The sequence below is a fragment of the Centroberyx gerrardi genome, chromosome 17 (genome assembly GCF_048128805.1).
Source record: "Centroberyx gerrardi isolate f3 chromosome 17, fCenGer3.hap1.cur.20231027, whole genome shotgun sequence".
Taxonomy (NCBI): domain Eukaryota; kingdom Metazoa; phylum Chordata; class Actinopteri; order Beryciformes; family Berycidae; genus Centroberyx; species Centroberyx gerrardi.
Genome location: NC_136013.1, coordinates 19867085 through 19880607, shown reverse-complemented (window position 1 = coordinate 19880607; position 13523 = coordinate 19867085). Strand labels below are relative to the sequence as shown.

The following is a 13523-nucleotide window of genomic DNA, read 5'->3' as shown; positions in this document are numbered from 1 at the left end:
TTATTTTATCTAAGATGGATGAACAGCTAGAAGGCCTAACATTACAGCGTGTTCCATGCTGTAGATAAGAAAGAATAGTAGGCCTAGCTGATAAAAGGGGGATTTATTGCTGTGGGAATGACTGCACTCCAAAACCTTTTGATGAAGACAAGGCAAGACTTGACCTCAGCTACACCATTCAGTATTTTGGTAATTTTTACACTGGATGTAGGCCTATAAGTTAAGAGTTTCCACTTCTACTATGGTTGTCAAAGCGGGGTACATGGACCACCAGCAAAATAAGAATTAGTTTAATATCACTGTAATGTAATTCACTAACAAATATCCCAGTCAGAGGATGTTTAACTCTCACCACTGTTAAATCCTTCACATACTACACAGTCATACAGTTCAGTACAACAAAAATCTTCCCAAACGGAGGTCCGTGGTCTAATGTGTTTCTGTTTGTGATATGAAAACTTTTGAGAACCTCCAATTTAGACAAAAACGAGCATCGCCCTGTTGCTTCCATACAGCTCATTCTCCTATTGTTGTAATAGCAGGTCTCTCTCCACTAGAGGGCGACATTGCCACATGGTGTTGGCTGTTGGCGCTGTTCAAGGTGCAGACAGAAAATATCCTGGCAATGTAAGAGGTGTCACTCCTACCTACTTCCGTCTTCGCTTAAATCTCGTTAGGCAGAAAATCTCCTTGTTAGACAAACTAGACGGCTTCTTTTATGAGCAGGGCAATAGGAGAGTCTTACTTTGGGTCCAATGTCTTTTTTTCTACTATTCCTATTTGATTTATGCCAATAAATAAATAAGTACAAATACAATTAAAGACAAAATATAATTACACAAATAAATAAAAGCTAAAAATGAGTCTTTAAATTAGTAAAAGACAGGTGCTTCTGTTTAGAGCATGTGTAGTATGGTGATGTCTAATATCCAGACATGAATAATCATGAAGGTTCTTGTATAAATGAACTGTAGCTGTATTATTAACTGTACGCATTAGCCACCTATTCTAACTAACCATTCATATTCTCATTTTAGACAGTTGTATGTTGTTTCAATCTAGTGGATAAAGGTTTGTATATGCTGGTATATAGGATGTGAACTATCTTCATTGTTAAGTCCAGGGTCTTTGGGGTGAAGAGAAGAGAAAAGAAGAGAAGAGAAGACTGGTTGCAGATCAGTTTCCTTCTCCACCTTGACCAAAGTCACTCCCACAGTTTCTCCCATCACACTAACCTGTTTTACTGCTCTAGGAGTGTGAGTCCATGCTTAAGGCCAAGTGTTAAAGATTATGGGGACAGACTATTTTTATGTTGTCACAACCCTGTTTCTGAGAAAACCATAATAAATCACTTCAGAGTAAGGTACAAGGCTATTTTGTTCCACTATTCAGGCTTTAGAACTATAGTAATCTTTCAATACATTTTAGAAGGGTACTATAGAAATATCATAGCAAAACTATAAGTTCCTTTTGGACTATTATATCAATATCATAGGAATATTATAATGACACCATAGGACATTTAAAAAAAAAAGAAAAGAAACAATTCATAGACAAACTAGTCCGCCTTCCTAAGTCCCTATAGGAATTTTAGGAATAGAAATAATGACTTTTATGTTAGGGGAAGTTTCAAAGTAAGTTTTACTTGCTTAGTAAAGCTGCATTATTTTGAATGAGTGTCATAGCCTCAAACCTAAAGAAAAGGGATTGGAGACCATTTTTGTCCCTTTCCTTTATTTACAAAGCTTTGGGCTGGATGGCAACTAAATAGTTATGAAGCAATGCAAGCTTTGGTTTCATCCTCAGCACTCATAAGCTCTGCACTTGAGTTCTGATACTGAGAGTTTGTGTTACTGGCAGTATATTTTCTGTCACACTTGCATACAGTTCTATCCATGGTACATTTTCTGAGAAAGGTTTTTAACATGTTAAATCCTGTGTCCATCGGGTGAGGTTAGCAGGAGAATAGAAATGATTAGAAGTAGCAGTAAGCTATAGTCGTAATTGATGTGAGTATACTATTGAAAGAAAGTGGCTATACTGTGGCTCCATGACCCAATACACTTTACTGGTAATTTTTACACTGGATGTAGGCCTATAAGTTAGAGTTTCCACTTCTACTATGAAGTACTATGAAGTCTACTGATAGTGGATATCCAGACAAAGAAGAAAACGTGTGTATATTTGTGTATACCATTAATTTCCTTTTTCCTCATTACGCAGAGTTTCTTAGATCACCTCTGGTATCAAGTTCAAATTATTGAGAAATGAAACTGACAGACACAAACACACATTCATCTCATCAGCCATCAGCTGTAAAATCAATAGACTATCAGGCGTAAACTGTACAGGCACCACAGCACTTCAATGCAGACTGCTGTTCTGATGAGTGGAAGTGCAATTGTCTTGTTGTTTTGCATTGCACTTGTGTCCTATGTGTTTTTATTTGAGGAAACTGAATTGGCCATAGGAATTACAATAATATAGACTGAACTGAACTGTGTTAACCTCTTTATAATGTCTTAAAACCTTGGACACTGTTTATGGAAATAAGCATTAATGCATCAAAGATGTGTTAATAGCATGATGATGTATGATGAAATTCTACTACCATAGCTATACCATCATATGGTAAAATTATAGGACTGTCCAAAAAACACACATGGACAGTACAAGCTCGCCTAGCATCATGTGGAAAGCATGAGATCCAAATAGGAGTCCTCTTCATAATTTACACATCCATCATGCTATTGTTGTGTGGAGTTGCTGCAGGGAATCAGTCTGAGCTGGTTCAACTTAGCTGTGCAAAGCTTTCAATAAAGCAGCCTGCTATGAAGGTGAGTAGTAAGCCACCCAGTACTACAGCTGTGAGAGGACATCAGACTGTGGACTAGACAGTATTGGACTTTCTATTTTCTGTTTTATGACCTTTTGGCTTTATTATTCTTTACACAATTGCCGACTTGAGCAACCTGTCAGTGATTTTACAACAGCTAAGGGACGGTGTGACATGACATGAAGAATCTTATCTGCTCTAAAATCCCTGTAAAGCACTAAATGGAGTGGCTTATTGCTTCTGTAACACTAGTAAAAAAAAAAATCATGTTCAATTCATGCTTAGTAGGCTATATGCAATGGATAATAGCCTAATAAAATAAAATAAATAATTAGTTAAATAAACGTTTGTTTTCCGCCATGTAGCCTAATATAGTTCTTGAACAGTAGATAAACAATGTGGTTGCTAAGCAACACTTATGTTGTGGTAGTCGTGGTGATTTTCAGTTAGCATAGTATTTAAATTAACTGCTATACGGTCACAGGTCTGCGTTTATGTGAATTTAATATTATAGTAGGCTATTCACATTTAAATGAAATGTTATGCGGTCACAGGTGTGTTTTATTGGTTATTTTACAACGGTAACAAACCTGTCTCAGCCAATCAGAACTGAGGACCGGAATTCTTTTTTTGTAAACGCAACAAAATAGACATTTTAAGAGAAAATGCAGGAGAAGTAAAAAAAAAAATAGGATAGATAAACAGATAGATAGATAGATAGATATTTTAATCAATTTTAGTTATAAAATATATGGAACTCATTTACAGATAGCCTAGCATATAAGCAGGTTTATTTTATATACATGCAACACTGTAAACAGGCCAAGCTGTCACCCATATGAATCCATCTGCTAATAACAACATAATGACAACAGTGAAAGACACTTTTTAAAGGGGGCGGCACCGTTGTGTTGTGGACTGTTTCTTTTTGACCGTAGGTTTGGTTGAAGATAGATTTGATATTTCTCTCTTCTCTCCACAGCTGTGCGGAAGTGACACAGCAGGCGCGCGCACCGTCACGTCACGCGAGAAGGCACAGAAGCCAAGCGAGAAAAAAAAAATCAACAACAAGAACAACAGTTACCTGTATATAAACCGCCAGGATAGTCTGCAGATATGTCCAACACATCTCCAATGGCCCTAAAGGATTGCATGGAATCGTAAAGGTGAGCGCAAACCGCCGGTCAGGCGCGTTTATGGACAATTTACCAAGAGTCAGAGCAGGAAAAAAAAAACTCGTCCACGCAAACATTGCCGCGTCATTAACATTCACAAACAAAATATTGCACTACTAAAGCAACGTTTTGTGCATTGGCGTCCATATAGACGCGTGTTGTTGTTAAAGTCATAAGGCGGTAATGCGTGTTTTATAAAGTGTTACATTCGCACAGCTGGTTTGTCTTCTCATGTTTTGGTTCGTGGGCTCTTAACGGAAGAATGAGGAAGTAGCCCAGATAATGGGACTGGAACAGGACAAGGAGGCAACTCAGTGCACATCTTCACACACACATACACACACACATACACACACACACACACAAACTGCAGGCAGAGAAAGTCTTCGAGAGAAATGACACATACTTTTGTAGAAGACAATGACTTAGCACCAGAGCAGATAGTATATCGGTCCAATCCTATCCTAATATCTATCATCTACAATATGCTGACTTAGGCAGACACTTACCAACATATTTTACATATTAATGACATATAAACATATACCCATAATGTGTTGACTTAAATGTTTGTGATTTTGTTCTAGGATATGAATTCCTCTGAGTATGGGGACATTTCAGATGAAGCAATGCTTGAGAAAGGCAAGTTCTGCAACCCAGCAAATCAAATAGCCTAAATAATCAACTCAAAATTATATTTCTGGTCATATTGGTGTTTTTTTTTGTTGAAGTATACATGTGTATTGCAATAGAAATTCCCACTTGTAACCTATTATAATTTAAAAACTTGTTGCAACATGGCACAGCAATTACTCCACATTTGTTCCAACGGTAAGGGGCAAAAGTCAGTAGGCACCAGATTGGTTTCTTCAGCTTTGTTGGAATTTTGAGATTAAAATATATGTTAATGTTAAATATATGATTTGGTCGACCTAGAAGATCAAGGTATGTTATGAGAATAAGAAACAAGTCTCTGACCACATCAAGTTACATTATGTTTTTAGGTGACATTACTACTATTTGGGTTAGGGTTAGGGTTAGTGTGTGAATAGGTTATTCTCTATTAATAAACTTGAAGCAGCTAATCGGTGGATTACCAAAGGAAATAGTGTATACTTTGCTATTTGCAGAGCAAAAACATGTCCAAGACATTAAGGAGGAGACGGAGGACTTTGCAATTTGTGAGCCAGCTGAAGGACTTGGAGGATCTCCTGGGGCCACGGAGGCTGGTAAACGGACATCTGCAGAGATGGGCTCTGACACAAACCAATCCACCAGCAGCAAGAGAGTCAGAGTTTCAAGTGAGGTAAATGCTTTTCAACAAGGTATAACCCAACTTGGGCCATGTCATCTAACCAGAACCTTAAAAATAATGCATAGGCAATGTCAATATGTCTGTATGTAAATTGGCCAAATTTTCAGAGTTACATATTTTTTATTGCTTCTGTATATATTTCATTACTTGTATTATATGTAGTATAGGCCAAGTCTTTCGCACTCTCTATATGTATTTGAATGTTATTTATTTACTCTGTTTAGACCAGGCGGCAGTTGATAGAGGAGAGCAGCCGACGTGAGCCGCTATGTCTGACCACAACTGGAGAGAAGAGGGACTGTGGCCAGGAGAAATCCAGAGTCTCCTATAGAAAGCCTCTGTTCAGCATCTCCCATAGGATCACAGAGAAGAGGATCACACCGAGTCTGGAGCAGCAGGCCAGTCAAGGCGGAGAGCATCGGCTCAGCTACAGCAGCATCCTCTCACCCAAGCTCCTCAGTCCGGAGGAAAATGGCCCGTTTGAGGCCTTCCCCACCACAGGCACATCGGGCCAAGCCTCGTCAACGGACTCCAGCCTTTATCCGCTGATTGAGAAAATGTTTTTCATCCTCAACACCCTCAATTCAAGCATGACGCAGCTGCACAGCAAAGTGGACTTACTCTCCCTCGAAGTCATGCGGATAAAGAAGCAGATCAAACCAGCTGAGATGGTGACAGAGTTCCAGCCGCCTCCAGAGTATCTGCTGACAAGTGATGAATTAAATCAGCTGATGGAGCAGACGTCCAGTGCGGGGGAGCTTGGGTGTCGGTTGCTGGTGCACCTCTTCCCAGAGCTGTTCAGAGCCAAGGAGTGCTCTCAAGGCTGCATGGCGAGCAAGAGAACACTGGACTCTCTCCATCTGCAGCTGATACGTAACTATGTTGAGGTATGCTTCCCTTTGGTCAAGAATAACAATGTCTGGCAGGACGAGTGCCTCCATCAGATTAATGACTTCTTTAATCGCTTCTGGGCCCAGAGGGACATGGAGAGTGCTCGGTTGCACAGGAAGCAGGCAATCACAGGTGCTGGGATAAAGGCTGAGCACGCCCAAACCTGCCGTTTCATTAATGAAGAGGGTCAGGAGGAGCACATCTCTCTAGATAGCCAGCCGAACAACCTGGCTGTGTCGGACCTTGCTTTTGACACTCAAGCCACGGAGGACCTGGATGAGTTCTCCTCCCCCGAGGACTTTGTTATTTTTCTCATACACCGTCTCTTCCCTGAGGTTTTTGAAGAAGGAAAAATGCCAGAAGGCTCCAGCAGTTTCAGTAGTGTGGGGCAGCTGATTCTGGACTCTGACAAGATGGAAATAATAAGGAAGTATATGGAAGCAAATTTTCCTGACGTGCCTGAGGACAGCTGGCTCCAGGTGTGCATTCAGCGTATGGAAGATGCACTAGAGGGTCCTCACAGTAACGGCAATGGGAGTGAACCTGACAATATCAATGATGAGAGCTACGACCTGGCCAGCCTTCCTGAAGATGTTTCTATCATCAAGGTTCCTGACTTGGGTGATTACGAAAGGCCCAGTCGCAGGTCCAAAAAGTCTCTGCTTGCACCTGTGGATTTTGACAATCTGGAGATTCCTCCACCAGACTTTAGTGTTCCCCAGGAGTGTCTCTTGTCCAAGGAGCAGCTGAAGAACAACTACGACTGTAGCTTGTCCATAGGGAACTTTGCTTCTCGGCTGTTGGTGCTGATGTTCCCCGAGCTCTTCACCCACGAGAACACACGGAAGCATTACAACTGCAGCGGTTCACTGGGAAAGAAACAGCTCGACCCTGTTCGCGTCAACCTGATCCGCCACTATGTGCAGTTGCTCTACCCACGGGCCAAGAACGACAGAGTGTGGATGTTGGAATTTGTGGGCAAACTTGACGAGCGGTGCAGACGACGTGACACAGAACAGAGGAGGTCGTACCTGCAGCAGCGCAAAGTCTACGGTCAAGAGTCAGAGCAAGACGCTGGGGACTTTCTTTGCCAGCTGAACCAACTTAATCCAGATAGCATGAGAGAGGATCCAGATATTCCCTCATTACCCCCTGAGAAAAGTAGCAAAGACTTCTGCAAGATTCCCCTGGATGAACTGACGGTATCCATACCCGACTTCCCCGTACCTTCAGTCTACCTGCTCTCAGACACAGAGGTGCGGGAAATCGTCCAGCAGAGTCTCTCTGTTGGGAACTTTGCTGCCCGCCTGTTGGTGCGCCTCTTCCCTGAGCTCTTCACCCAGGAGAACCTGCGGCTTCAGTACAACCACTCAGGGGCCTGCAACAAGAAGCAGCTTGACCCAGTGCGCCTCAGGCTGATACGTCACTATGTGGAGGCAGTGTATCCTGTGGATAAGATGGAGGAGGTGTGGCACTATGAATGTGTGCCGAGCATCGACGAACGCTGCCGGCGCCCCAATCGCAAGAAGTGTGACATACTGAAGAAGGCCAAGAGATCAAGCACTGTGTCCTAGTCACAATACTTTACGGTTAGGAGACACTTTTTGTCATGAAAGTAATTGCACAGTACATAAGCTGAAATCGCATTGTTGAACCTTTACAAACTGTCCTATGTAGGATGAAGCCAAGCTGTTATGGGTTTCTTCAGTACTATTCTTGGTCATATTTTATGTTTTGACTACAGCAGTAGATGTAGTTTAAGTAGTCTTATTATTGTTGGATAAAGAGTCAAAACGAGCTTCTATTTATAAGCCAAAACTGTCATAGCTTATCTAACATACTTTGTTGATAAATGTTGTAGCCTTAAAAACAATAACAATGATAGCTAATAGCATAGTTCACACATTCGCTACATGGATAGAAATGAGTCACAATGAAGTGATATCTTTCCATTGCAGTTACTGATGTAGCATTGTGCCACCACTGTTTTAATAACAATGTGCTTATGTTAAGCCTTCTTATAGAAGTTTATATTATAAAGACAATTTAACAATGACAATGGATCATGTTAACCTATTTCTAATAAAATCACAGTAATAAATATGACATATGGTTGGACTCTTGTATACCAAGTGCCTTACAGGGTCTTTAGTGCATTTAGTGTGGGTGGCGCTAGTGGAAATCAAACCCTAAACAGAAATATCAATATTAGTTATTATGCTCTACCTGTTGAGGTACCTACTCAGGACTATGCAAATCATTGGCCATTGACTGTGGCTTGAATTAAGTAGTTGAATTGCTAAAAAAATAATGATCTGACTTTGATCAGAGAAGTGCTTGACAAAATCTGAATAACTTGTATTATGGGTAAAACTCCAATCATACTTATCGTCACAGAAAAATACATTTTACAAGAGTGCTCTGCTTGAAAGATTTTTTTTTATTTAGAAATGTTTATACATAAAGACCATGGAAAAACATTTGAAAATGTTGTGATTTGAGGGCTTTACAAAATGACCTAACCTTCTGTTGGGTTTCTCAGCCATGTGTTTTCAGATGTAATCCTCAGAAATGTTTCAATACTGAAGATGAAATGGAGACTTTCATTCTGGTTTTGCATATGTTCCTTTACTACAGGCCTGGAGGTGTGAGGCAACCGTTTTGAAAAATCCAGAACACTGCCCAACTTGGGTGTTTTACCACATTAAATAACAACCAACATTTCTATTTCACAGCATTAATATCGCCTCCAATTATCATTATCATTCTGCTGCATTAAATAGTATACCGCCAGTAAAGGTGAAAGGGAAGGGCCAACACAACAAAGTTTATGGGTCAGATGAAAACTCATGATGCTGCAATAAAACAGCATATGCACTTCCATCAGCCAAGTCATCAGGACACAGTTTTAAACCCTTGAAGTGCATCTTTATTGGGGCAGTCCCACAGTTTAGCAGGAAAAGGTAAACATTCAAAATCCTTATCCCAACCAACTGGTGAATGTCCATAACCATTAATAACTGGTAACCAAGTCATTCTAACCTTCATAACTCTGTCCACAAAAATTATTAGATCCAAGTTGTTTTGAGACCATTCAACAACATGCTGTGCATTTGCTGGAATTTATTTCTCAGCGTGGGTGCTGCCTTCACTGTCCAGTGGTATTACGGTCAGTATTGTCCAATGCATATTCATGGCTTGAAGGCGTCCTCCTTGGAGAGCTCGACACTTTTCCAGCGCCTTAGAGCAACTTTGTACTTCTCTGCGTCATTGGATTCACCCAACACCTTCCTGAGGATGACCCTCATCAGAGTAACGGTGTTTGTTTCTCGGTTCTCTGACAGTACCAGGTCTAATGTGTCCCCAACTTTCACCTGAATGAAGAGCCAGACAAGTTACAGCAAATGAAGTGGAGACACAAACACCACACTGAAGGCAACAGGAAAGATCACAGTAAATAATCTGTGTCAATGTGAGAATGTTACAGAGGGAATACATAATTTTATCATCAAACACAACTCACCGATTTACTTTTCTTGATGAGTTTCTGTCCATTTAGCCTGAGCTTGTTGCTGTAGAACGCATCTTCAATTTTACTGTTATAAGACAAAGGGAGGTTAGTCTCTTTGGGTTTGACCAATATGGGTTTTTAAAGGCCCAATACTGACATTTTTGGATCAAAACTGCTGATAGACAATATTTTGTGCAAATATTCAATATCTTTAAATTTGATCATACTAAGAAATTTCCAAAAATGCCGAGTATTCAGTGTTTCCCCCAGAACTGAAGAGCTTCTGAAACAACATTTATACCATGGGAAACTAAAACTCACCATCGATTATGATGAATAATCAGAATAAAACATATTCATACACTCCTGTCGAATCTGATCAAAATGTTGCATTAAAATCAGTTCAGGTTAAAGGGCTTCTGATAGTAAATTCTACAATAAATATGTAATCAAACAAACTGCATCACATCCATCATACTGGAGGTGGACAACACTGACTGGCTGAGATCAGATTTTTTCAAAAAGGCCAATATCGGCAACCTCATTATCAGCCTCTTTAAGTTGAGCCAGTTGTAAATAAAACATGGCCTCCATATCTATGAGAGCAGCTGACACGCACTCACTTGCGTGCCATGTCCAGGCCGGCTTTCATGATGACGTCATAGCGAAAGGACTGCACATATTTCTCCAAGTCTTTGTAGTCCTTTGGTACATTGGGGTCCTCAACCTCGTCTTCATAGTCGGTGTCCTCAGGGTCTCGCTCGTCCTCATCTTCCTCCTCCTCCTGTGTTGCCCTGGCAGCACCTTTCTTCTTGTTGCTTTTGAACCTCAGCTGATGGACAGACCAACTCCTGACAGCGTCTCTGCCACGGACAGCGGGCCTGTGAGAGCCCGCTGTGGGGAAAGCCGAGCAGCCCCAAAGCTGGCGTGTGTGTATGGTCCTGGGGCACCATTCAGTCCGCCTCAGTCCGTATCCAGGAGTCAGCAGCTGGCGGGGGTTCAGCCTTCCTAGCTGCCTCAGGGCGAGTGCCTGTACCAACAAACTCTGCATGCTGGCTCTCCACCCTGTCATTACAAAAACATGGCAGGTTATGGAACAGTATGGTAATTTAATTACCCCCTGTTGACTAATTCAGGTATATACCAAATCTTTGTTGACTGTTTGATGCAAACATTGATTGTGGTATTAGCAATTAGCAACACTAGACAGCCTGAATTGTATTTTAATATGCATTCAGTAAAGGTGACTGGGCTTCTGCCATCAGGGCTCCTGGGCTCTGGAGGAGAGCTGAATCAATATGATCTTTGAAATCATCATCATAGTCTTACTTTATGGGATGTCCTTTATCCTACTGTTTTGCTAGTATCTTTTACCCTGTATTTTTAAGTTTTATTTTAAGTTTATTTTGAGTTTGACGTTTGCTTTTATTTGATTAGTAAAGTTTAAGCGAGTGCTCTAAAAAATAACGTTTAATATTGTTATTTTGTTTAGATTTCTGCCATAGTAACTAGCCGCGTCAAGTCCGCTAGATATAACAAGCAAAACACCGGATGTACAGCGATTCTGCCTTCAAAATAAGAGCGTCGCCATTACGCCAAAAATCGTTGCAACGCATATTTGTCAATAATGATTTATTTTGAAAGTTATCACCGGAAGTTCTATTTTTTTCCGGGTTGCTTGACACTGAAATGTTGTGGTAAATACCCCCACCTCCAAACATTTAAGGAAGGCAGCGCTGTCCCAATAAGTTACGTTTTACCCTTTAACGTTAGCTCTACTATTTGGCCGCTTATTCTGCAATTTAAGCCTATCACAACCTTTTGGACTATCTCTTTAGTGAGCATAAAAGGTTTCACCCTAAAGTTCAGACCGACCTAAAGCAGATCCTGTTAGCTAGCAATCACTGTTTTCTTAACCTTCAACTGATAATTTCCATCCATTAGCGTACTCACCAATAACCATACTATTGCCAGTTTTACCTCGTTGAAAACTGCACAATAAGAAGTCCGTTTCATGCAAATATTGCTTGGCAAGTCTCTCACTTAAGGAATAACCTTTCACAGTGTGTTAAATTCTTCTTACCAGTGCTGCTTGTGTGCTAGCCGACGTGTCTGTGCTGCCACCTATCGCACTGGAGGGAGACGACATGTTGTGACCCAGCTGGTGAGTGGCAGTCAAAGTAGTTTTTCACACATAACAGTCAAAATTGAGGGGGATTATTTTTTCCTACTGTGACATGGCATATACCAACTTGACTACAAAACTGTAAAGGCATTACATTGGGTTGAGACTGTGTCACTCTCTCCTTTTGTTAATACCGAGTAGCGTCCATGTTATGATGCACTCACATGACTGAATGGCAGCTCTTGTATAATGCACACATTCATATTGATATTATCAACGCACTAGCTGACATACAGGCCACAGCAGCAGCTGAGAATAACATAAAGTGTAATGAAATAATGAGACAGGAATAATGAGCCTGGAAATCCAAGTCAAGCTGATGAGTGGGTGCAAAAAAACACAGTGTGATTGTATCAGAGTCAACCAGTCTCTTAATTTATTTTATATAGTGTGCATACAGTTTAATAAAGTGTTTTGTATACCACAGAAAGATTGGATTTTTTTTATCTGGCAATATTATATCCAGGTAAATAGGGACGGTCTCTTTTTCGTTGAAAGACTTACCGCTGTATTTTTGTTCTGTGAGTGAGTACTGCTATGGAACAAATTGAATATTTTAAAATGTTATTCAAACTTTTCTCAGTTATGATTTGTAAATAAAAAATATATGTGTAAATCCAATTTTAAAATGAGAATAACATTTTTTCAACTCATTCTTTGTGAAATTGAAAATTAATATATATTTTTTAAGCGTTACTTATCCAACGAAGGGTTTGCTGAGCATGCATACTTTTTTACAGCACCGGTCTGCCTTTTATTCTCACATTTACACACATTCACACCTGGGAGCCGCCCAGTACCAACAGAGTCTTATTGTTGGAGCAGTAGAGGGTGGAGTGCCTTGCTCAAGGGCACATCAACAGTAGTTGTTGAAGGAGGTGGGAACGTTTTTCATTCTCTCTCCCCGCCCAGGCTTTCCAGCCAGTTTGTGGATTCCAACTGGCAGCGTTTTTATTTATATACGGGAACCTTTTAGCCCCAGACATTTATTGCAAATGTTCTTTTTCCAGCATAAGATAAAATTGAATACACATTTTAAAAGGTAATCAAATTATTTATACAGCCCATTCGATTATTATGACAACAAGAACATGTTAACATTTTACAAGAAGGTATAAGCTTTCAGTGGTCATGTACTGTATGTCTGAGCAATTGTGCAATTGTCCATATAACAGTGTCATCACACTACATGAATACTTTATTACTATATGGGAATTTACATCAACATTCAGCTTGACTACAATTCATAATGTCTAGTGTCACTTCAAGTGCATAATACTGGTATCACTACATTATTGAAAAAAATGTAAGAACAAGATGTTATTTGCTAAGATGCATACAATATGTTTCCGTTAAATGTTATAAAAATCTGTCTTATAAAGTTTGTATGATGTCAGTGTGTAAACCTAAGTGCATTTACATCCTTGCATATGCTGTCTGTAAACTCTCTATTCAAAAGAGCCAAGGCTCCTCCAGATACAAAAATCAAACGTCAACATCCAAACTCACTAGTGCTTTTGAAATATTGTGGCTTGTTGATGTGTGGTGTGCTCTCCCTCACTATGTGAACACATTCAATATACAATGAATAGTGAAACAGCCACTTTACA

General features: G+C 40.2%; 2 protein-coding genes across 4 annotated transcripts; one reads left to right on the top strand and one right to left on the bottom strand.

Moving 5' to 3' along the window:
- The first annotated feature begins 3868 nt into the window (after window positions 1-3868).
- Window positions 3869-8323, top strand: bend3 (BEN domain containing 3). Of its 2 annotated transcripts, none has more exons than XM_071898973.1 (4): window positions 3869-4002; window positions 4599-4653; window positions 5142-5317; window positions 5556-8323. In XM_071898973.1, exons 2-4 carry the CDS (start codon window positions 4618-4620, stop codon window positions 7789-7791), a joined length of 2448 nt encoding a protein of 815 aa, XP_071755074.1. In that variant the 5' UTR covers window positions 3869-4002; window positions 4599-4617; the 3' UTR covers window positions 7792-8323. The 2 variants fall into 2 exon arrangements, with proteins under 2 accessions (XP_071755074.1, XP_071755073.1); XM_071898972.1 differs by having other exon boundaries at window positions 5551-8323.
- A 392-nt stretch (window positions 8324-8715) lies between these two features.
- On the bottom strand, window positions 8716-11804 carry mtres1 (mitochondrial transcription rescue factor 1). Of its 2 annotated transcripts, none has more exons than XM_071898979.2 (4): window positions 11682-11804; window positions 10352-10793; window positions 9741-9813; window positions 8716-9591 (listed from the first exon to the last, which is right to left on the bottom strand). In XM_071898979.2, the coding sequence occupies exons 1-4, from the start codon at window positions 11689-11691 to the stop codon at window positions 9409-9411; spliced, it is 708 nt and encodes a 235-aa protein (XP_071755080.1). In that variant the 5' UTR covers window positions 11692-11804; the 3' UTR covers window positions 8716-9408. The 2 variants fall into 2 exon arrangements, with proteins under 2 accessions (XP_071755080.1, XP_078145769.1); XM_078289643.1 differs by having other exon boundaries at window positions 11709-11778.
- Between the last annotated feature and the right edge of the window lie 1719 nt (window positions 11805-13523).